The sequence below is a fragment of the Acartia tonsa genome, chromosome 8, assembly GCF_053477335.1.
Source record: "Acartia tonsa isolate MP-2025a chromosome 8, ASM5347733v1, whole genome shotgun sequence".
In the NCBI taxonomy this organism is placed as follows: Eukaryota; Metazoa; Arthropoda; class Copepoda; order Calanoida; family Acartiidae; genus Acartia; species Acartia tonsa.
The window spans coordinates 21,495,095-21,521,923 of record NC_137267.1 but is presented as its reverse complement, the minus strand read 5'-3'; the positions used below and the strand labels follow the sequence as shown (position 1 = coordinate 21,521,923).

The window sequence follows — 26,829 nt, the reverse complement described above, 5'->3', positions numbered from 1 at the left end:
GCTGCCTGTCGGTATTATAGGACAAATTCACATAAATTTTCAGCCGTCTATCTTGTATAACGTTTCCACAAAATCGTAGATGACAGAGGAACATACGGACATTTCAAATCATAGAGTAGCTTCGCTACTAAAAAGTTTATATATGCATAAAATATAGAATGGGTTTATTTTTAAGGCAATGACCGCTTGGGACAACTACAAAAGGTTGTTTAAATAATAGAAATACCACAAATAGGTTAGATTACAAAACAACAACAAAAATAAAATACCTAGAAAAATACATACAGCTTTATTATTATTAAGCCACCTTTTTTTGCCAAAATATTATTTGCCGCCGAGTTTTTACAACATTTTAAAATTATTTGGTATTTTAAGAAAATGAAAACGACACTTAAAAGAACACTTTTCACTGGTTTAAATGCTTTAATCAAATTTCCCATTCTTAGTTAGATGCTATTTCCTTGAATTAATGGTAGTTTTAAATGAACGCACTTACCGACTAAGCTATGTTTGCAGGCATACCGCGCATTATTTAATCCAGGTGTCCAAACACTTCTGCAAATTCCCCATTCTCCACACATTAGCAATAAATAAACCAGTTTTATGATGAGCATGGAGAAATGTAGAAGGTTTTTTTTCTTTCTTTTTGTTGTTGTAATAATTTGATTTAATGATGCTTAGATACTTTAGCGAGATTGAATGCACACTTTTAATCCATTGTTTGTCATTTGAGTTCACTTGTTATTCAATTTAACCACCTTTCACCCTCTTATTAGTAGCGCAGATACTATTTAGTCGGGCATGTCCGTTCGTGAAAATATAATCTTCTTGGTTGTCAAAGAGTTTCAAAACTTAATAAGAAATAAAATGAAATTGAAATTTTTTATTGATAGTACCCGTAGTAAAATAATTATATTTCTTCTTATACTTTAAATATGTATAATGTATATGCACTGTTTTATTTTATTTATGGACATAATTAATCTTGTCTCAAACTCAATCCCACCCCTAAAATCTTTTTGTATCCACCCTTCTTTATACCCCTTTAATTGATAGTGGAGAATATAATGCCATATCAACCAATCATACGCCGTCAGGCTTCAGGTTGGAAGGGTGACGCAAATTTCAGATGCAAGATGTGAAAAAAAATAATCTTTATATTATAGCGAATTAGATAATCTTGCAAATATCGCTTTTATCTTATAGAGAAAAATAGTAAATGAAATAGCGAAAACCGAGATCTGAAATTTGCGTCACCCTTCCAATTACATCATTTTTTTTATACATCATTATCATAAGCGCAAAATAAATATTAATACAACTACATTTGATATAAGATTTATTTACTAAGAAACATGATACAATATACAATGTAAAATGGGGAATGTAGCACAAAATATAATTATATATACTTTTATTTTAGCGTTATTTAAGGGGGTTATCAGCAGAATTCTTATATAAATTGATTGCGGTTTCCTCCAAGTGCCTAGTTGAGCATTTCAAACCACTCTCCGCCTTTTTTAGAATGATGGTAGTATTTCACACGTTTATATTTTATTTTAGGGTTAAGCACCGCAGGTAAGGCTCCGCAGGGGTTAGACATAAACAAGTAAAAACTACACCCCCTCTTTTTCCAATTTATTAAAAGAATATGGGGGAAAGGGAAGGTTGGATTCTATGCTCACTAGGCACTTAAAAGGAAAACCACCAAACTTGCTTTAAGCTTCAAAAAATTGGTTATGCGTTTAGAGAAATATAGGATTTAAACCTATAAAAATTATTTTTGGGTCTCTTCTGTTAATGAACACACTGTACTGTCAGAGTGTAATCCTAAAAAATATAATTTTAATTCAAACCATTTTTAAATTTTTTTTCTTATTACTAACTAATTAAACCTGAAAAAATATACATATTTGAAAAATTTAAATATTATTGAAGTAATATTTATATATCCTTTTTTAAAGATTCGTAGCATCTCTATAATAGAAAAGTTATACGCTAATAGAATGCCATTAGAGATAAACATTTTTTATTTATTTTTAGATTTGTGTTTAGTTGTCCAATTACCCTAATGACCAAAGATCTATAAACAAATAACATGATTATTTTTAGAGTAGCTTATAGTTGGAAAACAAAGACTTATATATTACCTTTAGCCACACTTCATGTTCTCCTCTCTTACTCTGTAGATACTCCCAACCAAGCTAAAACAAATAATTATTTATCGCAACGGTTTATAGACAGCTTTCCGCGGATATTAAAATGAAAAATTATACGTTTAAAACTAGTACTAAAACAGGTATTAATTATATAATTTTTTATTTTAATATTCGTGGAAAATTGTATATTAAACGATACGATACATGATTTTTAGGTATGGCTGATAATCAGAAGCGGCTCTAATCCAGCCGCGGATAATAGACGGTTTCAGAGCAAAACTAAAAAACCTAAAATAGAAAATTTTTCTCCAGTCTCGTTAGTCCGGGCATTCGTCCCCTCGCGGTCAACAAAACTTGAATTAATCTTATTATTTATTATTTTATTATCCGTAGAGAGCTGTCTATAATACGATGCGATTTATAACTATTATTAAAAACAAGTATGACAAAACCTATGAGTAGCGAAGCTCAAAAATATGAATTAGGTTTAAAATTAGCAATTATTACCAAGAATGGGAAGGGACATTGGGCATTTCATTACACTAGTTTTATAATTTTGCTTTCTTATTCATCTACTTAACAACTTTTTAGACTTGATTTCTTCAAGTGGCGGTTTGCGTTTTTCATTATCAGAATTTCCATTAATACAATTAAATCACTTTCCGTTTTCTTTTAAAAATCTTTCAAAAAAATTAACAATAAAAAATTCGCAAACAATTAAGCGAAATCATTTTTTTAAAACAAGGATTTTGATGTACATTGGTGGGGAGACAAAATAAATTTGCTTTACGCTAATTTTCATACTGTTATCGTATCAATAGAATATTAGCTTTATTTGAAACAGACGGATAGTCAGGCGTTTACAACAAATTTGCTTTCATCAAAGTCAAAAGGTGGATTGATCAAACCTATTATATAAATTAGTCATTTTTGTTTTGTGTGTACCGAAGGACCTAGCTAATAGCTGAACCTATATAGTACTTCTTTACAATGAAGCTTCTTATAGATCCAGTGAAGGTTTATAACTATTTTGGGGAAGGTACCTCCAACATCCCAAGACTAGAAAAAACTTTCCAGTCTCAATTTTTTCTATAACCTTTTCTTTTAAAACTTTATTTGAAAATCGATGGGGGGGGGTCACCTTCCCCTTCCCCCTTCAGTGCCCATAGAGAGTTCTATAGGCTAGGCGTAGCTGATCGTAGTAAAATATAAACTAATCTAAACTTCATCTGACTCCCCCCCCCCCTAATTGATACATTCGCGTTTTAATAGATATTTATATGATGAGTTAATTTGTTTCCCAACTAAAATCAATGAGAACAAAATTCTCAGGGAAGTTTCAATTCATTTTAATTTTTGATTGCAAGGCGTTTTCTACAAAGATTGGGTTCTAGAACAGTTCTGCACAGTTTATTAAAGGGGGGATGGGACAATGACAGTTTAGTTAACTTACCATTATCATTTCCTCTTATCATATTTACTGACTGTGGCTACAGAAAAAAAGTGAAAAAACACATAGGTACATGGATGGTTTTAGTCTACTTTACTTCTCCCTGGCACCTTTGAATACAGAGCACCTAGATGCAAGGGGCGAGCGAACTGTTACGAAAATATTAGCACCTTAACAGCACCCTCAGTTATCTGACTGTCTTAGTATGGGGACAATCTCAGGGATAAAAGGGATAAGACATTGGCCGATAAATTGATGTACATCCCCAATGATGATACACAAGATTACCCATTCTGTAGATTAGAATTAGTGGTTGAAACGTTTGAACACTTAACTTATTGAACAAGCCAATCAAAATTCACTGAAGTCCCAAAAGTTGTTAAGTCAACGAATAAGAAAACGTTATTATAGAACTTTAAGGACTATTATAATAAAAAGCCCATTGTCCCCTCTCTCTCTCTCTCTCTCTGAGCTACTGTGATGTGGACGCAAGCGTCCTTGTACCAATGTCGAGTTCCTTATGGTGAAAAAATGTGTTTAATCAGTGCATTCAGAAAATTTTATAAAATCACTAATTTGTTGTCATTGTGTATTTATCATGCGTTGCCCTTTATACCGAGGGTAGCAAAACCACTCTCATATTTTTATGTACGTCTTTCTGGCAGAAAGATTTTCTATAATATTTTGATTTCCATCAATGTGCTTATTGAGCAATGAAAACCCCTACCCTTTAAAAAAAATTAAAAATAAGGGGGAGGTAGTTGATTCTTTCCTCTACGGGGGGCCCTCACCCTGATGGTCCACCAAGTACCAAATTTAACCTTACTTAGCCTGACATAGAATGTAATAAACAAACAAAAGAAAAATTACCCACTCCCCCCATATTTTCAATTTATTTCAGCACTTTTATGAGTTTTGAATAAGTGGCTCATTTACTAAATAAATTTAGCTGATGTATTATATGAGAAGGCGTGTGGCCTAATGGATAAGGCACCAGACTTCGGATCTGGGGATTGCAGGTTCGAGTCCTGTCACGCTCGTAATTTTAAAATTTTTGCTTTATGATTTTCTTGACCAAAATGCTGCCTACTTAGAAAGCTTCACGCAGATTACTCTTAAATTTACGCCCCTAGAGGCCTCTAGTGGCACTTTGAATGTTTTTTTTTAATTTAAAATATCTAATTAGAGAAATAATTGGTTTATGTTTCGTTTAAGTCTCTTTTTTGGAGGGGTATTTTTTCTAGGGGCGATTTCTCTTGGGAGGGTTGTGGTACCCTCCCCCAAAATAGTTATAAACCTTCCCGGGACCTATGAAAAGCTAGCGGTTAGTGAGATCCTTCGGTACACACAGACAAACACACAGACAAACACACAAACACAAGACAAACAGACATCCTGTTACTTTAGTATAAGGATAATGTGCACAGGATTTGAAGTTATGTTAGTTAAATTGTGTATTAAACATATTAAGAGCAGTCGTGGCCGAGTGGTTAAGGCGTCTGACTCGAAATCAGATGGGGTCTCCCCGCGCAGGTTCGAATCCTGCCGGCTGCGTATAACTTTTGATAATTTTGTCAATAATATTTGTTAATTTGTTTTGTAAGAATAGTTATTTCTCGCATCGTATTATAAACGGCTTTCCGCGGATAAAGAATGTACAATAATAAGATTAAAACTAGTTTTTTTTAGCCCCGAGGTGCAGAAGGCACCGGCTAAAAAAACTGAGAAATATTATTTTTCTCGTATTTATTCGAATCCGTTGAATAGGTACCGGTTCTCATCCATACTAAAAAACTATGTCTATCTTCGCAGGAATACTATCATCGTATTATATCCAGCTTTCTACGAATATAAAAATGTACAATCATTATTAGATTAAAACAAGTTTTTTTAGCCCGTGCCTTCGGCACCACGGGGCTTAAAAAACTTGTTTTAATCTAATAATTGTACATTCTATATTCGCGAAAAACCGTTTATAATACGATGAAAGAAATAACTAAATTATTGATTTTTTTCATCGTTAAAGATTAAATACTATTTGATTTAAAATATTTCCGAGCGTGACAGGACTCGAACCTGCAATCCCCAGATCCGAAGTCTGGTGCCTTATTCATTAGGCCACACGCCCTTTTAATTTAAATATCTAATTTGCTCAATTTTGTACATAAATTAATCACCTGTCTTAGGCTAAAATTCATAAAACTTTATTTTTTTGATCACGCAACCTCCATTTATAAAATCTTAAGCGGTATTCAATATGCATTATGTCTTTTAGCGAATTTTTTGCAATAATTTTTCAACAGGCTAAAATAAATGTTAGTCAAATAATTTGTAAAAATTATTTCTTAGAATAAAAAAATTACTTCGCAGCCGGCAGGATTCGAACCTGCGCGGGTAGACCCCATCTGATTTCGAGTCAGACGCCTTAACCACTCGGCCACGACTGCTGTTATTTATGCAATTTAAATTTGAACTATAAAACCCCCTTTTTTTATTCCTATATATATTACAATTAAATCAATTCAAATATACTGTTTAAAAATCTTTTTATTCGTTCTATGCTATTTAAATAAATTGTTAGCTTGTTATTGCAGAGATAATAAAGCACAAAATTGTCTTTTTAAAACAAAATCCAACCTTTTCCATGGGGGCGAGTTCTTCTTCTCCTGAATAATCTGTTAAATCTGGCCTAAATATAAAAATATAAGCTAAAATTTGTTTAGTTTACAAGAAAATCGTGCCTATTATGTATTAATTTATTGAAATTCAAACCAAACAAAAGTGATAAATATGAAATAATTTTTACACCAGGGCTCGGTATGGAAGCCGCATGTAAGACTCATTGAAACTATGAAATCGTCATAAATCACTTTAAAATTCAGATGTACTAAATTGGATGTTAAATGTTAAAAGTCTGATATTACTAATCTAATTTGAATATCCTTGTTTTACAGTGCAACGCTAATATATGTTTATTTTTTTGGTCCAAAGCGCAACTTTTACTTGGTCCGTCGGTTTGACTGTCATGCTACAAAAATATAACTAACTACTAATACATATTAAAGTATGCGTCCAACCCTTTACACCCCCCACCCTTGGATGTCCCTCTCCCAACACTTTACTTTCCTATAAATGTCGTCTTATTGGACGCATGGATTTTAAAAAAAATCGAAGCTTTTCTATATTTAGGGTAGGTCTGTCCGTAAAAGTTAGCTCTTATAGTTAATTTAGGCATATTATAATTGACCTATCGATTTCAAACTTGGCATAGTGATTCCTATAGCAGTAAGATACGATTTAGAAAGCAGTTTTGCAATAAAGTTATAATTCTGCTTATTTAGTTCTGACACTCTACAAGTGTTAATATTCGTCTGTCCTACCGTTTTAGAGGTTTGCTTTTATGGATGTCATCCTTGTTCTTTCTATAAATGGATGTAGAGTATACGTGGATATTATGACAGTGGAAAAATTACCATCAATATAGCTTGCTAACATGGAACTCGTTTATTGGCCAGTTCGTTCATCCAGTAAGAAGGGGGATGGAAGGGGGGAATCGTTATTTTAACTTGCTGCAAGTTTCAATTCATAAAAGAGCATAAAAATCTGGTGTAATAATATATATTTTTCTATACCTGGGATACATAGGACACTCGGGAAGGTTTTCAGACTCCAGCAGATTTAATCTGAGTGACCAGGAGTTGGTAGTGGACCCCATCAACCAGACTCGACCCTAAATGTAGCTGTGTTTAGTGCCTATTGAAAAAAATACGTCATACCATTCAAATTACCAATGATAGGCCAATCCACAGGCTAAATGACCAGTATACATTTAACATGACCAATGGTACGCCAGTATAACGTCATTTTTTATAGACATCATAAAAAGCTTCCTAGATATCAATGTTTTTAACATTTGGATATTCCTTAGGACAGAACACTTCCCTCTTTATTTTAAAGTAAATTAAAATAAGGGTTGGGATAGTTTTACGTATGTTTGTTATTGTTTTAGGTTAATTTAGGGGGGTGGGGGCAGTATTCGATTATTGTTTGCTAATATTATGTTTACATGCAACTCGCTTATTGGTCAGTTTGTTCCTCAAGTTGAAGGGATAGGGTAAAAGGGTTGTAAGGAAGAGTGAATCGTCATTTTAGCTAGCTGCGTGTTTCACTTTATTAGAAAACATGAAAATCTGGTGTAAGATCTAAGATCCTACAACTAAATTAATTGTAAAAAACGCGAAACATTTACGTGTTTTTCAGCTGTCGGTGGGGAGAAACACATGGTAAAATTGACGAACTTTCCATTTTACCCCCAAATGATATTTTGATTTATTTGCTAGTTGGTTATACCTTATTCCTGCATTATTACCAATAACAAATCTACTCAACATAGAGAAGTACTTTTTTAGATAATCATGGAAACTTACAAGAATATCATGAGAGTAGAGGTAGGATGACCCATCTTCTTTGCCATACAGCGGTGCCAAATATCCCTGAAATAGAAAATCTATTACACAAAGTAGAACAACTGCCCGTCTTAAGGTTAAGATCTCGGTAAACGTTAAACCGTTTGGGCTCTACTCTTCGGGGAATTACTTATTAATTAGCTGTGTAAACTTTCGACATTCGTTAATTAAATTTTTGGAGAAGCTTTTTACTGAGTTTAGTTTTGCCAGAAATAAATTTATTAGGAATTTTTATTGATATTATCTATTTGGCTATAAGAAAGATTCTATATAGGAGGTAATATTTCGCCCAAGAAAAAACATAAATGTCTTGTGCAGGTTATCAGGTTATTTGGACCAATGAATCCAATGCATGTTCTAACACATAGACTTATATTCCCTGTTTTGAAGCCACGGCTAGATCCTTTTTATTAGGCGCCTGACAAAGCAGCATTATAGGAACCATTAATGAATGCCGCTTTACCGTTGTTTTTGTATGAAGTTTGGGACAATACATATAAACTTTATCTTTATGTTCAACTTACCTCTTTTGCTTTTCCTTCCAGTTTCTGATAAAGTCCAAGTCTATTTGGGTGATACTCAACTACCTTAATATGAGAGATAGAAAGATAAATAGAAAAGAAGATATACTCAACAATCCTTATGCTTATAAAAAAGTAATAGGATCTTTATCTGTGTATTTGTGTGTGTCTGTACTGAAGGATATCGCTGCCCGCTGAACCGATATGATTCTCCTTTACAATGTAGCTGCTCTTAGGTCCGGGGAAGGTTTATAAGTATTTGTTGGCTGGTACCACCAACCTCCCAAGAGAAATCAACCATGGAAAAAATTCCTCACTTTCCTTCCAAAACTTTTTCTTCTTTTATATAGAAAATAAGAAATTTTAAATTGGGCTGTTGAATTCCCTAAGGGGCCTGTATAGGACCTTAGATATTCATATATATGGCTAAATAACTCCTCTTGCTAAGCAATTTTAAAAATGATTTGTCAAATATGGGATTAGTATATATGTTCAATTTAATAAACACTGTCTCACCCTTCCTTTACTGGTAACATTTATTTTGTCACATCCACACTCATACTCAGGCCATTTCTCTTCGTTATAACATTCTACACGAATCTGAACACAAAAATATTCATAACAAGATTAATTTTCATCAAAACTGATGATTTTTAAATACAAATAAATCGGATCATGTAAAGAATACGAGTAGCGGATTTCGTCGTATTTTCACAGTAGCTTTTGATAGGTTATTTTAGGTTAGGAAAATGTTGATGATTGCCCCGTCGGGTTTGGAAGTTGGCCACGAATGGTTAGAGACCCCACAGAGGCTAGAAATGGGAGAAAAGCTACTGTGAAAATACGACAAAATCCGCTACTTCGTTTTCTTTCCATGATCCGATTACTATCCTTTTCGTGTACAGTCCTATAACATGTAAAAACAAAAACTTTTTAGATACTGCATGGTTTTTTTTAAAGTCATTCACTCGTCGGATTATACAGACATAACAAAATTATAGAGTAATATCGGTTCTTTCCCTCAAAGTGCCTAGCGAGCACAAACCTCCCCTCTTATTTTTAAATAAATTGAAATTAAGATGGTGGTATTTTTCTATATTAACCCCCTCCCCTCCAATTAATTTAGATTTATTTCAAAATGAGGGGGTGGGGTTTCTGTGTTCGATTAGGCCATTGAGGGAAACCGCCGTATAATTACACAACTGATATTTACCGTATCATCAAGAACCCAAGGATTTCCTTTTGGATTCCACAAGTTTTCCCGTCTGTTATCGTGGAAGTATGAATGAGATCTGAAATAATATTTTTAAAAGCGCAGCTACTCTGTAATTCTAATTCGAAATGTCTGTACGTCTTTAAGAAACAGACTGGGAAAAGTGATTTTCTCGGCTGCTGTTAAAAATAGATGATTGAAATGTTGTAACATGTAATATATACTCTTTGTACCTATGAGCATCCAGTATTTAATTTACTTGGTCCGTCGGTCTGTCGGTCATAGACTTTCATATTAATAATTTTAATAAAGGTACTAAGAAAGAAAGGGAATGTCTGATTGAGCCAATAGGAGAATCGCATCAGTACATACATTTAATTTCATTGGTTGAAATTTTGTACACATCTTGTTACGAATGCATGTATTTTTTCATTTCATACATAGATAAAAGTCAGCTGTAAACATTATATTTTCTTAGTAGAAAGCTTTGCGGAATCAGAATTAATTGCCCAAAAATTTCGTTTTAATTTGAAAGCTTCGAAACGAGGTGGATTTTTAAAAAAAAAGTTAGGCTGGCTACTCGCTGGTGAGGCAAAATTATTTTTTTGAAAAATCCTACAAAATCAAATAAAAAAATTTACAAAAATTAAATAAAATCTTAAAAGGGTTATTAACATATGATTTTGTTTAATTTTTGTAGATTTTTAAATTTGCTTTGGATGATTTTTCACAAAAATAATTTTGCCTCACTATCGAGTAACGAGTCTATAATTTTTTAAGAATCCACATCAGCTTGAGTCGAAAGTAAACAATACTTTTGTCTGCTAGAAATGTTCCTTCTTAGATTTGACGAAAAAAGGGTTCAGTTCAGAATATGCTTCTATTCTTCTATTTCTATTATAATTTTATAATAATATTGTCATCTACTGTACAGACTTTGGAGCTATGAAGAATAAGATAATTTGGTTACAATTATACAGGGAGGGAGGGGACATTGAGCTGTTTGTTGTAAAGTTTTATAATTTCGAAGGCTCAAGAACTTTTGGGACTTTTATTAAATATAAATTGGTTGGTTCATTAAGTTGAGTGTTTAAACGTTTCAACCACTAGTTGTAATCTACAGAAGAGGTAATTTTGCGTAAATTCATTAGGGATGTACATCAATTTATCGACCATTGTCTTGTCCCTTTAGATTCCTGAGATCCTGTGGTTACAACTAAAACTATACCTGAACCACTTAAGATGCCAGGGGCACCGTTTTTCAGCATTGTAGGGTCGGATCATAATACCTCCATGTGCCTAAACAAGGAATTTATAATGTACGTGGATATTATGATGGGGGAAATTTGCCTCAATTTAGGTTGCTAAAATTTAACTGGTAAGTTGGTCAGTTCGTTATTCCAGTAGGAGGGGGAGGGGATAGAGTAATGGGGATGGAATTGGAAAGTCGTTATTTTAGCCAGTTAAAGTGTTCTCTTCATTAGAGAATTTAAAAATCGATTGTAAGATCCAAGTAATAATAAATCCATTGCATTAATAAACTAAGTACTAACTACCGTTGCGATTGATTTCTATATTGTACATGGAAATGTTTTGTTCTAATTAATATCTTCAATCTTGAATGCACCTAAAGTTACACTTTAAGGGGGGGGGGGGTTATAAAATTTATAAAAAACTTTTCCCGGGAACTCGAAGCTAAAAAAAATCTGGATTTAATCTTATAATTGTACATTTTTATATCCGCGGAAAGCTGTTTGTAATACGATGCGAGAAATAACTATGATCTCAGCTACTGAAAAACAATTGTACAGACAATGGAATATGTCATCTACTTATAATTTTAATAAATTTCAAAAAGCATTTTTATTAAGTAGCAGTCGTGGCCGAGTGGTTAAGGCGTCTGACTCGAAATCAGATGGGGTCTCCCCGCGCAGGTTCGAATCCTGCCGGCTGCGTATAACTTTTGATAATTCTTCTTAGCAAAAAATTTTCATTGATTATTAACGCAATAAAGTTAAAATTACAATGTATAATAATGAAAAATAGAAATAATTTAATATGTAAAATCAGGGAGGTTGCGTGATTTAAAATATTTAAATTTCAACGTGAAATAACTTTGGTTACATGTTACAGATTTCAAAATGACAGGTGAATTTAAAAATAAGGTACAGAGATGAGCAAAACTGGTAATTTTTTTTTGTTTATATAATATATGCAAATTAATTAATGATGCGAGGGGCGTGTGGCCTAATGGATAAGGCACCAGACTTCGGATCTGGGGATTGCAGGTTCGAGTCCTGTCACGCTCGCTAAAACTTTATTTATCTTTTTTCTTTACATTCCTGTGTCTGTAAGAATATCAATCTATCTATAAATAATTAGTCCGTATTTAAATAAAACCGTTTTAATATTTTTCAGTCTTTCTAGGTCTACCCATCTATCTATCTGTCTGTTTATTTGTATGTCTGTATGTCTGGCTGTATGCATATATGAGTGTCCACTGTCCGTCTATCTGTCTATATGTCTATCTGTCTATCTGTCTATCTGTCTATCTGTCTATCTGTCTATCTGTCTATCTGTCTATCTGTCTATCTGTCTATCTGTCTATCTGTCTATCTGTCTATCTGTCTATCTGTCTATCTGTCTATCTGTCTATCTGTCTATCTGTCTATCTGTCTATCTATCTATCTATCTATCTAAACGTACCACTCCATGAATAGGACCAATAATCCATCTCTCATACTGGTGCCAGTATTTCCATCTGCCCAATTCTTCCAGATAAAATAGATACTGAAACAGGATTAGTTTTTATGAAAACATATGCATTTTCCAATTGAAAGTGATTTCCCCGTATCGCTTCGAAGCCGATTATTATCCGATGGATCAGAACCGGTTCTCGGCCATACTGAAAAATTAAGTCTGGCATCGAATTACATCCAGTTTTCTACGAATATAAAAACTAATTTTAATCTTATTATTGTATATTTTATATCCGCGAAAAGCTGTTTGTGATACGATGCGAGAAATATCTATTCTGAAAGTTTCTTTCTGAACTTTGTAAAATTTAAATTGCAAAGAAAAAAGAATTATTGTAAGTAAAATTCTATTTAACAGAATCACATACATTCACCTACGAAAAACAAAGACAATAAATAATAGGGCAGATTTCTTAAGCCAAGCTAATTGCATAAATCGATCGATCGAGAGAGAAAGATAGATAGAGAGAGAGGGAGAGAGAGAGAGAGAGAGAGAGAGAGAGAGAGAGAGAGAGAGAGAGAGAGAGAGAGGGGTAGAAAGAGATCGAGGGAGATGGATTAGTTGCCAACTTTTTTTGCAGACGTATTGCTTCTTCATATGTTTGTATTAGGCTTCTAGAAAAACATTTAAATATGTCCCCAACTCCTGCAAATCTATTCCCTCACTTATTTTGTCCTTACTTCTTACCTGACCATCTGCAGGCCTGTAAAAGCTTGGATACTGATTATCCTGAGTTAGACCATACAAGAAAAATAATCCAAATCTAAAAAGTGACATTAATTAAATTTTGATACCAATAATTACATGGACAATTATGTCCAATTACAGAAATTAATTTTTATTTTACTGCTTTCACTCTTGCCCCCCCCCCCCCCCTTTATTTTTAATCTTTTGAAACAAAAATGTGGGGCTCTATCTCTACGGAGTTTTATCCCAGCGAGCTCTATAAAACTTTACTGAACCTAACCAAACATAAATTTTTAAAAAAAGTTCCTTGCTCCCCTTCCGTATTTTACTACAATATGATAATGGAAATTCAAATAGTTAGTATTGATAATTATTAGTCATTTGTAAGTACACACAATGCCACTTATTTCATGTCATCGAATTTTCAAAATTTTTTATACTAATATTTCTTCTATATATTTTCAAATAGCTCAGCTACTATTGGATATAATCTTCCTTATTTATAAAAATAAAATTAATTAAAAACCTGGTTGCTTGTCTGATAGCAGAAACTCCATTACTATAAACAACAATCTAAAATTGATTTATTTTACGTGGATATATTGTATGTTAAAATTTGTAGTCAGTTTAGGTTGCTACATTGGTTCTCATTTATTGGTCAGTTCGTTTATTCATTAGGGGCTACAGGGGAAGGATGGGGGGTAATGTTACTTTAGCCAGTGCCAAGCAAATTATCTTAATCTTTGGCTTCGACACATTGGGTACTTTTTTTTTTTTAATTTTGATTTGTTTCTAAACTAGAAGAGTAAAAATAATTTAACCAATAATTTTAATCCATAAGTGTGGATATTTGTTTTAGTAGATCATTGGGAATGTACATTAATGAATCTTTATGGTTAATTGACTTATCCCGTAACCAATAATTTTAATCCACAGATCCCTTAAGATCCCTGATATCTTGTGATAATTTTGTTACCTTTGTACAATTCCATTCTCCATCTCCACCACACAAGTCCTCTAAAATACAAAAGTAATTAAGGTGCTATCCCTAAAAGTAATAGAAGTATAATTAGAAAACAAATTTCTTTATGTCTAACCCAAGTAGAGCCTTCTCCTGTGGGGCTATACTGTACCTATATAAACTAACCTGTCCTAAAGAAAACACCGGGCCAAAACACTAAAAATTTCTCTCCCCCCCTCCCTCACCTTTATTTTCAGTTTATTTACTTACTGGCACAAAAAGCTGGTTCTTTGATGGGTACATGTAAATAGAGAAACAAACATGTTCAATTCATAGATTAGAATAAGATGAGTTTTGAGACCTTTCTGAAAAAATCAAATAACATTTGTTACCTAGTACACCTTTCCTCATATTTTCTAGAACAGCTTTTGTGTCTTCCAGATCCATTTGTAGGGCAGGACAAGAATCATACGAGTACTTAGCTCCATAGTAACCCTCTATCTATATAAAGTTAAAAGTTATATACAAGAATATTATATCTATCTACAAAGTAGGACAAGAATCATACGAGTACTTAGCTCCATAGTAACCCTCTATCTATATATAGTTAAAAGTTATATACAAGAATATTATATCTATCTACAAAGTAGGACAAGAATCATACAAGTATCTAGCTCCCTAGTAACCCTCTATCTATATGTAGTTAATAGTTATATACAAGAATATTATATCTATCTACAAAGTAGGACAAGAATCATACGAGTACTTAGCTCCATAGTAACCCTCTATCTAAATGTAGTTAAAAGTTATATACAAGAATATTATATAAATCTGTCTGTCCGTCTGAAGCTTAAGATCTCGTTAACCACTGATCAGAATGGGCTCTACTCTTTTTTTTGATTGAAAATACTATTTTCTAAACCAATTTTTATAATAATATTTCGCTTTAAATGAGTTTGTCATCCTAGTTTTTATGTGTTTTCTAAATTTTAGGATTTTCAAACAATAATTGCCTAAAAGGTAATCCACAAAATGAAATAACTAAGGCTAGGCGTTACAGCTGCGCTACTTATGATAATTTTGTATTTGTTGAAAATCACTCACCATAAGAATTTCTTCCTGAGCTAAGATCGGACAACAAAAGTACACAAATAATATTCCTAACCAAATCATCTTGTTTCACTTTTAAATCATTATTTCTATATTGTTTAATTTTTAAGCATTGTTTTTATTATCAGCTGATTAACAGGTAGAATTATTAGCCTGGCCTCTGTGTGTGTGTTTGTGGCTAGCCGGGCTGGTCGCACTATACACCTTCACGCACTAACTCTCTAGAGTATGCTGTTCTGACTTTTGTGTAGAAGTGTAAATGAGCGAGGAAGGATGTCTGTGTGCATGTGTGTGTGTGTGTGTGTGTGTGTGTGTATGTGTGATTGTGGGTGTATATGTGTGATTGTGGGTGTATATGTGTGTGTGTGTGTGGGCGTTGCATGTGTGTATATTTGACTTTCGCAAAGTATATGCTACATATAGGTAATTCAAAATAATAAAAAGATTAAAAAATAAAGATTTTTAGACATTTATTACAAATTCAAGCAATACAAAGGCAACCACAAAAGTAAATACATGTAAATTTTAAAAAATACAATCACTTTTCATTATACTATTTGTCATCTATTAACTAGAAGCATACATTTCTGGGTACCTAAAACAAAAATTAAACTTGCAGCTACGCCCTTAAAATCTTTGAGCTCTGTAAAAAACAGAGCAAAAAGGGGCTAGAAAAATCTAGCTTAAAACCATCCCAAGACTAAATAAAACCTGAAACCTATGAAAAGCTTACCTATAATGGAAAACCCAATCGCTATTGAGCTCTTAAGCTTCAGACAAAATACCTTAACTACATAATATAAAAGGAGTAATAGAGTAGGGGGAATGTCGTAAAATAAAACAGGCACAACTCATTACCATGCACTAAGACTTCTAAGAGAAAAGGGTTGGTTGTCTGATTAAGCAATGTTTAGTTTAGACCCTTAGAGATACACTTAAAGTTAGTGGTGTTGTATTCCGTTCTCAAAGCTATCAGAGGCTACTCTATAATTCCATATGTTTCTCAAACAAGTATATTGGAAATGTTAATTTTAGCTATTCTAGGTCCTATTCTTTATCTCGTGTTGAGTCTTCTAACTAATGAGCTTTAATTTCTCTGGCGTTAGTCATAATTCCATTCGGTGAAATGATTTATTTTTTTTTAATTTGGATTGAAAATGAATAATTTACGGGACAGCGGAAAGTGCATAGGGGTTTCTTTACCCACATATCTCATCCTTCTTTTCTAGACATATTTTTTATGACGTCACACATGTTACTTTCCGCTGTCCCTTAATTTACCTATAGTTTTCCCAAAAATCTTGATATATCTTTACCAACGTTGGTAAGATCTTCATTTGTAACCTAAATTGGGACATTTATATCCATAAGTAGCGCAGCAATGACAAACTGACAAAAGCGAAGCTTCTCTATAATTAGGGTTGGCCCGTCCGTCCGGAACGGTTATCTCTTACCGTTAATTTAGTCATGTTAAAATTTTATAATCGTTATTATAATGTCTGTACGTACATTAAAAAATGTAGATTTTCATCTTTTTTGACAATAATTTTTTTGTTATTTAATTATCCTATTCATCTTATTTTTGGAATACTAATTCCTAGAGCAACAAAGTACATTATTATAAGCTAAGCATCTCTATAACCAAGTCATAAAAATGTAAGTATGTCCTTAAACAATAATCTGTATTCAAGCAATTTTGCAACAAATCTACTTACAATTTTGTTTATACATTTATTTTTATCTTATTTAGTTTTGATAATTTACAAGTGTTAATGTTCGTTTTTTCTAACGTTTCAGAGCTTCTCTTTTATAGATGTTTTCGTCCTTGTTCATAATTAAAAGTACAACTAGCCCAGTTTTTCACATATCCAGCCAAAATATAATGTACAAAAGTATAAACAAATCTTTAGCAGATATTGTCAACAAATCAGGATATATTAGCATATCTAAAAGTGTGCCTCAATAGACATTTATGCACTTATAAGTATTGTGACAATTAAGCGATTCTATATTTGAGCGTGCTAAAATATTAAGGCACATCTACTTTGTAATTGTTGATGTGTCGCCGTTACCTCATTTTCTAGATAATCATCCTTGAAATTTAAATATCTTCGACACAACTCATCTATCAATTCTTCGTATCTAAATTGAAACAAATGTCCATAATTAGCACAAACGTATCAGAGAAATCTAGTGTTTAAAGTCAATTATTGGCAGGAATTGTCAAAAAGAAACAAGATATACCATATCATTACTAATTTTCGGCGATTTAATGAGCGAACTTGAATTAGTTCTAGAATATCAGCTTAAGTGGTAAGAATATTTTATACACCACATTCTCGCTACCCACTGATTGCGAGTTGGTTGGTTCTTAATTACAGGTGCGCTTTTTATAGGTTTTAGAGTAGAAGTCCCCAGAAACCAATATTTTTTGTTTTGTGGGGATTTTGGTTATACTAGTCCAAATGCGATGTGATGGAAATTGCCAAATGAAGTTTTTACTTACTTTTTCCTTTTCTCACTGTCTTCAACGTCCGAATCCACTATCCCTCCTAAAACAAAAGTCCAGGAAATTAAGAAAAATTTTACCCTAAGCAGAATATATTCACAATTTCAGAATCTATTTGCACTATATTCGACTAGAAATCCTTATATTGTGCATAGTAATGAGCTTCGCCTGTATCTTTAAAGGCATTTTTATTTTTCACAAATGAAATTTGTACCTATGATCTTTCTGTACACAACCCTGAAGAAGAAGCAGAAGTATTCAATGATGTTGAATGGTACGGGAAGAACAAAGTTGTTGTCAAAGTAAGTCATGAGTATGCTGGTTCGGGCAAACTTCCACACCTGCAACCTGTTAAAATTAGAACCTAAGTATATAGCATTTTAGTTGTAAAGCATTATGGAATTTGATTATCTGAAGTTACACTACTATTCATCAAGTATTGATTGATTGATTAGCAATAGCCTCTTAGGGTTTGAATCTAATTAGTCACGGAGTTGGCTGAGACACTTTTGCATAGCCACTAGGGCTATCAAGCTCCACGTTCAAGCACATTATGACTTGACCCGCTATCTCATGAGAGCTAACCAGCATTCTAATAGTAATATTATAATTACCCAGCCCTCCCTTGCCCCCACCCCAAAAAAATATAGTTTAAAACTAAAATTTCAAATGTAGGTGGTTGACTCATCCCCCCCCCTATGGATGGCCTTACTAATCTAAAATGATAAATAGCCTAATGCAAATTTAAAATCTTTGAGGTTTCTGGCATAATGCATGGGTAAATAATTGTAGTACACCATTCTAACATCTAACTAGTAGCACATTTTGTAAATCTAACTGTACCTTACATCTTGAATCTTCTTCCTGGTGTTGTTCATGAGAGCAATGAGAACATTGAGAAGGATCATGATGAGGATCACTTGGTAAATACCCCACATCAATGTTGCAAATTGTCTAAATAAGTAAACTATTTTGTTTTGATCAACAATCTAAGATTAGACACATTCATGTTTTCATGTAAGGTATAGACAGATTAGGTCTTGAAACACAAACATCTTTTCAGAATATTCAAATCACATTTTCCAAAAAAAGCACTAAAATAAACCTCCACAAAGATAACTGGACCAACTAAGGCAGCCAAAAAAAAAATATTTCCAATGTTGCAATTTAAACAGAAGATAAAATGAGTTATGGAGGGAGTAGTACTCATTAGGATATATAAGTTGGAAGGAATTTTAATGTTTGAGGGAGATTTGAAATCTGAATCAAATTTTAAGGATTTTTTTTATAAAATTCGTTTTTTGTATAATTCTTTATCTAAAAGCGGAAATACAATTTAAGTTCATAAATTTTGACCAATGGGATAGGTGGATTGGAAACTACCTGCGCTCTAATTGGTTGAATTATGTGCGACACTTAAGCTTCTCCAATCAGAGCGCAGATAATTTTCAATCCACCAATCACAGATGTCAAAATTAATTAACTTAAATAGTATTTCCGCTTTTAGATAAAGAATTATACAAAAAACTAATTTTATAAAAAATCCTTAAAATTTGATGCAGATTTCAAATTTCCCTCTAACATTAAAATTCTTTCCAACTTATATATCTTAGTACTCATCACAATTTCAGTATACCACTCCAGTCAGACAAACAAACAGACATATGGAAATATTTCAAGAGTAGCTTTGCTACAAAAATACTTTCCTAGGTACCCCACCAATACATCCAACTACTTCTGGGTGACCTTAAATGAATTATTCCATTTGAATTCATGTAAAAGTTTTGAAATTCTCAATACAGATATATGCATATTATCTTTACTAGATGCCAGTAGAACACCTCTTACCTGGATCAAAAAGACTCCAGAAAACTGCCATAAGCGTGGTGTTTAAGTGCTTGAATTGGTTGACACCTAAAAAAGAGCATGTTCAGCTCATTATTTTAAAAAGAATTACTACTATTGCACATAATTTTCCTTAATCTAGATTAACTCAAGCCATTCTGTCTAGCATCAACTCTATGAAGATGGGCATTGTTTGAATGTACAAAGCATCACAAATCCTAAAAACCATATTGTTTTACTACAATTGAACAAATTCTCTAACATCTAACCAATTTTATTTGTTTAAAACCTGCATCCATTCTAAATCCTTGGACAGCGACATTAGACTCCTTGTTTTCCTCTTTACATATCTCATTCTGAGCTGCTGTTGAACCAATATAGTGCAGGCCAAGACTGTAAAAATAGATGATATGTTCTGAGTTGTCATTTGGTATATCTTATACTCATGCTGTTGCTTGTCAGAGTTGAGGAAGTCAACCCGCACCATCTAAAATTTCTTCTAGAAAAAAAATGGATTTTTAATGAAGTATTGAGATAAAAATGTTCTCTGAACCTATAGCAAGCTTCACTGTTACATCAAACCATATCAGTTTTGCAATTATGAAGATCTTTTATATAAACTCAATAGCGCACAGACAAACAACATACCCCTTTAAAAATAGAAAAAACAGTTGTGGGCAAGTTATCACTGTTAATATAGGAACTTCTTATCACCATTCTAAGGTTTTGTAGACAAATATTGCGCAATTAAAGGGTGTTGGTTGTCACAAGATGTATCAATAGATGAACAGATACACAGATGGGCAATCCAGCCAATTGAAATAAGTTAAACCTGAAAGAAAATGCAAAATTAATGAACACAAGGGCCACTAGAAAAATATCCTTCCAGACACCTTTCAGAGTGGCCACCAAGGGTGCCATGAACGGGAATATCTGTAATAGACATGATCATGAAAAAACTGATTGCATATTTGTTGCAGAAATATCTAAAAGTAAAATTATGAAAATTTTTACATGTACTCTACCACTCTGAGATGTGGAATAGTTATTCTTTAACTTATTTTTAAAATTTTTTTTTATTTTACAGAAATAAAAGAAAAAGTAACATTTAATGCATAAAGACAGTAATCAATCAGATGAAAAGTGTAGTTATGTTGTAATATTTTCTTAAAAGTGAGAGGATTAATCTTTAATTTATTTAAAAAAAGTGCAGTTATGTTGTAATATTTTCATTATGATCCCTGGCTCCAGTGAATGCTCTTGAGGATAGCCATGATTGTTCCAACACCATGTAACACATAACCTGATCAAATTTGAATATGAGAATTGTGTAACTTATCCTAATCTATTTCCAAGGGTATTAGATTTTAATTACACTAAAAAGACAACAAAAACTGAGATTGCAAAATATCTAGTGGAATACATAACTGGGCAGAGTAATCATTTGGGCTTGCTACCAAATAAAAAAAATGTTTTTAATGAAAGCATTTTTAAACAAAATCCTAAACATGAAGAAAGGACAGGATTTGAAATTAAAGATGACATTATTACTCTGCAGATTTCTGATGATGATAGACAAGTATAAGGCTTTAGGGTAGGGTATGGTGGGATTTCATGTATTTTTTTTTTACCTATTGTGACCTCTTGCTTGGCCCTCTCTTGTTCCTCTGGAAATTTAGAAGGATCATCTCTGGTACAGTTTTCAAGGACCTAAAGAAGGAACTTAAAATCTGATATACGAGTATTACTTTATGAACCTAACCTGACACCACATAAAGATTACCCGGGATAAAAAATATGGGTTGTGTTGTACTCTGTAATTGTATGTTAAAAAATTAAAGGTGATTCCCCTTTGCCTATTAAAAATTTTAGCACAAAATCTGTCTTCACTACTATACATTTTTAGAGAGGGGGATAGACCACTCCCAAGAAAATAATTGAAAACTTGGATCATGGAAAGAAAACAAAGTCATTCCTTAATTAGGACAGAAGTCACCTTCCTAGGAAGGACATAAGTAGCTTCCCTTATGTGAGAATTTGTTAGATGAAGGGCATAACTTGTCTCCCTTAACAAAGATTTTGCAAGATGAAGGACATAAGTAGCCTCCCTTCACCACACAAAACCTAGCTTTTTGGTCCTTCACATAGCAAAATCTTGCATAAAATAGTTTATCTGTCCTTCACATAGCAAATTCTTGCAAAACATAGCAAATTCTTGCAAAACTTAGCAAATTCTTGCAAAACATAGCATTTCTGTCCTTCACATAGCAAATTCTTGCAAAACATAGCAAATTCTTGCAAAACATAGCAAATTCTTGCAAAACATAGCAAATTCTTGCAAAACATAGGAAATTCTTGCAAAACATAGCAAATTCTTGGAAAACTTAGCTTTTCTGTCCTTCACATAGCTAATTCTTGCAAAAAATAGCAAAATCTTACAAAACATAGCATATTCTTGCAAAACATAGCAAATTCTGGCAAAACATTGCAAATTCTTGGAAAACTTAGCTTTTCTGTCCTTCACATAGCTAATTCTTGCAAAACATAGCAAATTCTTGGAAAACTTAGCTTTTCAGTCCTTCACATAGCTAATTCTTGCAAAACATAGCAAATTCTTACAAAACATAGCAAATTCTTGCAAAACATAGCAAATTCCTGGAAAACTTAGCTTTTCAGTCCTTCACATAGCTAATTCTTGCAAAACATAGCAAATTCTTACAAAACATAGCAAATTCTTGCAAAACATAGCAAATTCTGGCAAAACATTGCAAATTCTTGGAAAACTTAGCTTTTCTGTCCTTTACATAGCTAATTCTTGCAAAACATAGCAAAATCTTACAAAACATAGCAAATTCTTACAAAACATAGCAAATTCTGGCAAAACATAGCAAATTCTTGCAAAACATAGCAAATTCTGGCAAAACATAGCAAATTCTTGGAAAACTTAGCATTTCTGTCCTTCACATAGCAAATTCTTGCAAAACATAGCAAATTCTTGCAAAACATAGCAAATTCTTGCAAAACATAGCAAATTCTTACAAAACATAGCAAATTCTGGCAAAACATTGCAAATTCTTGGAAAACTTAGCTTTTCTGTCCTTCACATAGCTAATTCTTGCAAAAAATAGCAAAATCTTACAAAACATAGCAAATTCTTGCAAAACATAGCAAATTGTGGCAAAACATAGCAAATTCTTGCAAAACATAGCAAATCCTTGGAAAACTTAGCATTTCTGTCCTTCACATAGCAAATTCTTGCATAAAATAGCATTTCTGTCCTTTCAATTTATGAGATCTTAAGCTACAGACAGAAAAACTTTGCTTTTTTGTTTTCAATAAACCAGGATATCATAACACTAATGGAGTAACAATGTTGTTTGCAAAGTACAGTTGAAGCTTTCTGACTGCCCTTGTACTATGTGTGTTAGTGTCTGTGTATGTTCTCACAGCTTTAGTGGCCAGGTGGAAATATTGAGAGCCAAAATTATCAATTTAAAATTTAGAAATGTAGATTCTCAACAAAAATGTAGTCTCTTGATTTTTTTACTAGGCTCATTACATATTTTTTTTTATTTTTTTAGAATATATATTTTTTTTTGGCCACTTGTACATTATTAACTTTCTCCCCTTCCTTGACTGGCTATCTATCTATCAAACTTATTTCATAATCCTTTACAGTAGCCAACACATAAAATATTAGACCATAAGTATTTAATATGAATATAATATTTCTACATATTTATTTTTGATTATTATATCAAACTATTTTTTTTTCATAAAATATACCTATACAATTATCAATGCTTATATAAAAGAAACAGGAGAAATTGCCCAAGAAAAAAAAAATTAACTAACCCTCTCAAAGATAAAAATTTGGACATTTGTATTTGATGAAAAGTACACACCTCTCTACATAGAGCATAGGCATATTAGTGTCATAGCTGTTAATCTCATCTTTTATCTTTATATAAACCCAGGGAGGGAGGGTACATTAGACTTTAAATAAGTAAAGTATTGAAAGGGGTATTTTAAATTAATTATACTGGGAATGTACACAAATTTACCGGCCATTATCCCTAGAGATCCCTGAAACTTCTGTTCAAAACGAAGCTTTTCTATAATTAGGTTGGTTCTTTCTATATGAAACAGTTACCTCTTTTCGTAAATTTAGACATGATATAATTGTCTTATCAATTTCAAACTTTGCATGATGATTCCTATAACAGACCCTACTGATTTTAGAGCTACGCTTTTATGGATGTTGTCATCCTTGTTTAATTTTGTTTATACTTATACATGTTTGTATATAAATAATTTAAATTTAGATTATTCCAGATAGAGAGTAGACATTGGTCTGTTTATTACACGTTAGTCCCCAAAGTTTTATAATAACGTTTTCTTATTCGTAAATTAACCAACTTTTGGAACGTTGATTTTTGAATTGGTTGGTTAGTTTAGTTATGTGTTTAAATGTTCAACCACTAATTTTGATCTCAGAAAGGATAATTTTGTGCATCATCATTGGGGATGTATATCAATTTTCGGCCATTTTCTTTCCCTTTAGATCCCTAATTAGATCATAAGATTATTCGGGAATAGTCCCTTTTGTGGCAACGCTTTAAGGGGCGATTCGTCGTATTTTTAAAATGGCGTTTTAGAGGTTATTTAGGTTAGGTTAAGTTATATTGGGTTAGGTGATTGCCCCACAGGATATTTTATCTCCAATAATTTTATGATTCATAGTTCAAGAATATACGACGCATTGTATTATATTTAGCTTTCCGCGGCCATAAAAATGTACATATCATGCTTTATATAATTTTTCAGTATTGCTGAGAACCGGTTCTAATCCACTGCATATTGCTAGCAGACAATATTTAAATAATATTAATTTATAATCGACGCAATGTAATAGTACATTATTAACAAGAGGAAAAGGGGGGAACGTTTAATTAAAACAGTGGAAAAAAAACATTGTAAAATAAAAAAAAATCAAATCAAAATTCTATATTTTCAATAATAGAAAAATGAGGAATAGTCCCTTTTGTGGCAACACTCCTTAAGGGGCGATTCGTCTTATATATTTTAAATGGCTTTTGATGGGTTATTTTAGTTTAGGTTAGGTTATGTTAGTTAGTGATTGCCTCACAGGATGAAAAAAATAAAGAATCGCCCCTTAAGGAGCGTTGTCAGGAAAGGGACTATACCCGAAAAATTAATTAGAATTAAACTACTCCTTAAGATCTACCAATTGGAACTGTCACATGAAAAATAATTAATCTTCTTAAATATATTACATAAATTCTTTAATTCAATGCTAGGACAATGGATTTAAATTTATCTTCTCCAGTGTTCCAGTTACATGAAATTGTGGAATAAAGATTTAATTTTATTGGTTATTTTAAATAAACACTGAATAAGATAATATAACAATGTACTCTTTAAACCTTATTTACTATTGTTAGGTTAGTTCTCATCTCCTGTTAGATAGAAGTTTAAACAGTACATTACTTTCTGCCTTCTATACTATTATGAAATTCCTAGGTGGCCAAAAAAATATATTTTAAAAAATACAAAAAAAATATGTAATGAGCCTAGTAAAAAAATCAAGAGACTACATTTTTGTAGAGAATCTTCATTTCTAAATTTTAAATTGATAATTTTGGCTCTCAATATTTCCACCTGGCCACTAAAGCTGTGAGAACATACACAGACACTAACACACATAGTACAAGGGCAGTCAGAAAGCTTCAACTGTACTTTGCAAACAACATTGTTACTCCATTAGTGTTATGATATCCTGGTTTATTGAAAACAAAAAAGCAAAGTTTTTCTGTCTGTAGCTTAAGATCTCATAAATTGAAAGGACAGAAATGCTATTTTATGCAAGAATTTGCTATGTGAAGGACAGAAATGCTAAGTTTTCCAAGGATTTGCTATGTTTTGCAAGAATTTGCTATGTTTTGCAAGAATTTGCTATGTTTTGCCAGAATTTGCTATGTTTTGTAAGAATTTGCTATGTTTTGTAAGATTTTGCTATGTTTTGCAAGAATTAGCTATGTGAAGGACAGAAAAGCTAAGTTTTCCAAGAATTTGCAATGTTTTGCCAGAATTTGCTATGTTTTGCAAGAATTTGCTATGTTTTGTAAGAATTTGCTATGTTTTGCAAGAATTAGCTATGTGAAGGACAGAAAAGCTAAGTTTTGCAAGAATTTGCTATGTTTTGCAAGAATTAGCTATGTGAAGGACAGAAAAGCTAAGTTTTCCAAGAATTTGCTATGTTTTGCAAGAATTTGCTATGTTTTGCCAGAATTTGCTATGTTTTGCCAGAATTTGCTGTGTTTTGTAAGATTTTGCTATGTTTTGCAAGAATTAGCTATGTGAAGGACAGAAAAGCTAAGTTTTCCAAGAATTTGCAATGTTTTGCCAGAATTTGCTATGTTTTGCAAGAATTTGCTATGTTATGTAAGAATTTGCTATGTTTAGCAAGAATTAGCTATGTAAAGGACAGAAAAGCTAAGTTTTCCAAGAATTTGCTATGTTTTGCAAGAATTAGCTATGTGAAGGAGAGAAAAGCTAAGTTTTGCAAGAATTTGCTATATTTTGCAAGAATTTGCTATGTTTTGCAAGAATATGCTATGTTTTGCCAGAATTTGCTATGTTTTGCAAGAATTTGCTATGTTTTGTAAGAATTTGCTATGTTTTGCAAGAATTAGCTATGTGAAGGACAGAAAAGCTAAGTTTTCCAAGAATTTGCTATGTTTTGCAAGAATTAGCTATGTGAAGGACAAAAAAGCTATGTTTTGTAAGATTTTGCTATGTTTTGCAAGAATTAGCTATGTGAAGGACAGAAAAGCTAAGTTTTCCAAGAATTTGCTATGTTTTCCAAGAATTTGCTATATTTTGCAAGAATTTGCTATGTTTTGCCAGAATTTGCTATGTTTTGCAAGAAATTGCTATGTTTTGCAAGAATTTGCTATGTAAAGGACAGAAAAGCTATGTTTAGTAAGGTTTTGCTATGTGAAGGACAGAAAAGCTAAGTTTTGCAACATGAAGGACATAAGCAGCCTTCCTAATGTAAGAATTTGTCAGACAAAGGACATAAGTCACCTCCCTTAAGTTAGATTTTGTTAGATGAAGGACATAAGTAG

The 26,829-nt window shown here is 32.5% G+C and overlaps 2 protein-coding genes and 6 non-coding genes across 8 annotated transcripts in view; 4 read left to right on the top strand and 4 right to left on the bottom strand.

The window, feature by feature from the left end:
* Positions 1-1,322: 1,322 nt before the first annotated feature.
* LOC145326252 (uncharacterized) lies at positions 1,323-15,603 on the bottom strand. Its single transcript, XM_080169457.1, has 15 exons — positions 15,319-15,603; positions 14,607-14,715; positions 14,230-14,270; positions 13,780-13,826; positions 13,254-13,329; positions 12,516-12,599; positions 11,038-11,108; positions 9,810-9,888; positions 9,113-9,196; positions 8,600-8,662; positions 8,037-8,102; positions 7,242-7,339; positions 6,247-6,298; positions 2,151-2,204; positions 1,323-1,830 (listed from the first exon to the last, which is right to left on the bottom strand). Exons 1-15 carry the CDS (start codon positions 15,385-15,387, stop codon positions 1,798-1,800), a joined length of 1,026 nt encoding a protein of 341 aa, XP_080025583.1. The 5' UTR covers positions 15,388-15,603; the 3' UTR covers positions 1,323-1,797.
* TRNAR-UCG (transfer RNA arginine (anticodon UCG)) lies at positions 4,577-4,649 on the top strand. Its single transcript has one exon. It is a non-coding gene; the product is annotated as a tRNA-Arg (tRNA).
* On the top strand, positions 5,082-5,163 carry TRNAS-CGA (transfer RNA serine (anticodon CGA)). Its single transcript has one exon. It is a non-coding gene; the product is annotated as a tRNA-Ser (tRNA).
* TRNAR-UCG (transfer RNA arginine (anticodon UCG)) lies at positions 5,665-5,737 on the bottom strand. The gene has a single exon. It is a non-coding gene; the product is annotated as a tRNA-Arg (tRNA).
* TRNAS-CGA (transfer RNA serine (anticodon CGA)) lies at positions 5,975-6,056 on the bottom strand. Its single transcript has one exon. It is a non-coding gene; the product is annotated as a tRNA-Ser (tRNA).
* Positions 11,683-11,764, top strand: TRNAS-CGA (transfer RNA serine (anticodon CGA)). The gene has a single exon. It is a non-coding gene; the product is annotated as a tRNA-Ser (tRNA).
* TRNAR-UCG (transfer RNA arginine (anticodon UCG)) lies at positions 12,046-12,118 on the top strand. Its single transcript has one exon. It is a non-coding gene; the product is annotated as a tRNA-Arg (tRNA).
* Positions 15,604-15,781: 178 nt separating the features above from the next.
* LOC145326524 (transient receptor potential-gamma protein-like) overlaps positions 15,782-26,829 on the bottom strand; it is a 29,034-nt gene continuing 17,986 nt past the window's right edge. The window contains exons 23-34 of the mRNA XM_080169894.1: positions 21,310-21,388; positions 20,923-20,981; positions 20,511-20,614; positions 19,968-20,071; positions 19,682-19,747; positions 19,543-19,579; positions 18,677-18,790; positions 18,048-18,181; positions 17,831-17,876; positions 17,397-17,466; positions 16,606-16,668; positions 15,782-15,919 (exon numbers count right to left, since the gene is read on the bottom strand). Of these exons, the coding sequence (XP_080026020.1) occupies positions 16,606-16,668; positions 17,397-17,466; positions 17,831-17,876; positions 18,048-18,181; positions 18,677-18,790; positions 19,543-19,579; positions 19,682-19,747; positions 19,968-20,071; positions 20,511-20,614; positions 20,923-20,981; positions 21,310-21,388 (876 nt within the window). The 3' untranslated portion in view covers positions 15,782-15,919. The remainder of the gene's footprint in view (positions 15,920-16,605; positions 16,669-17,396; positions 17,467-17,830; positions 17,877-18,047; positions 18,182-18,676; positions 18,791-19,542; positions 19,580-19,681; positions 19,748-19,967; positions 20,072-20,510; positions 20,615-20,922; positions 20,982-21,309; positions 21,389-26,829) is intronic.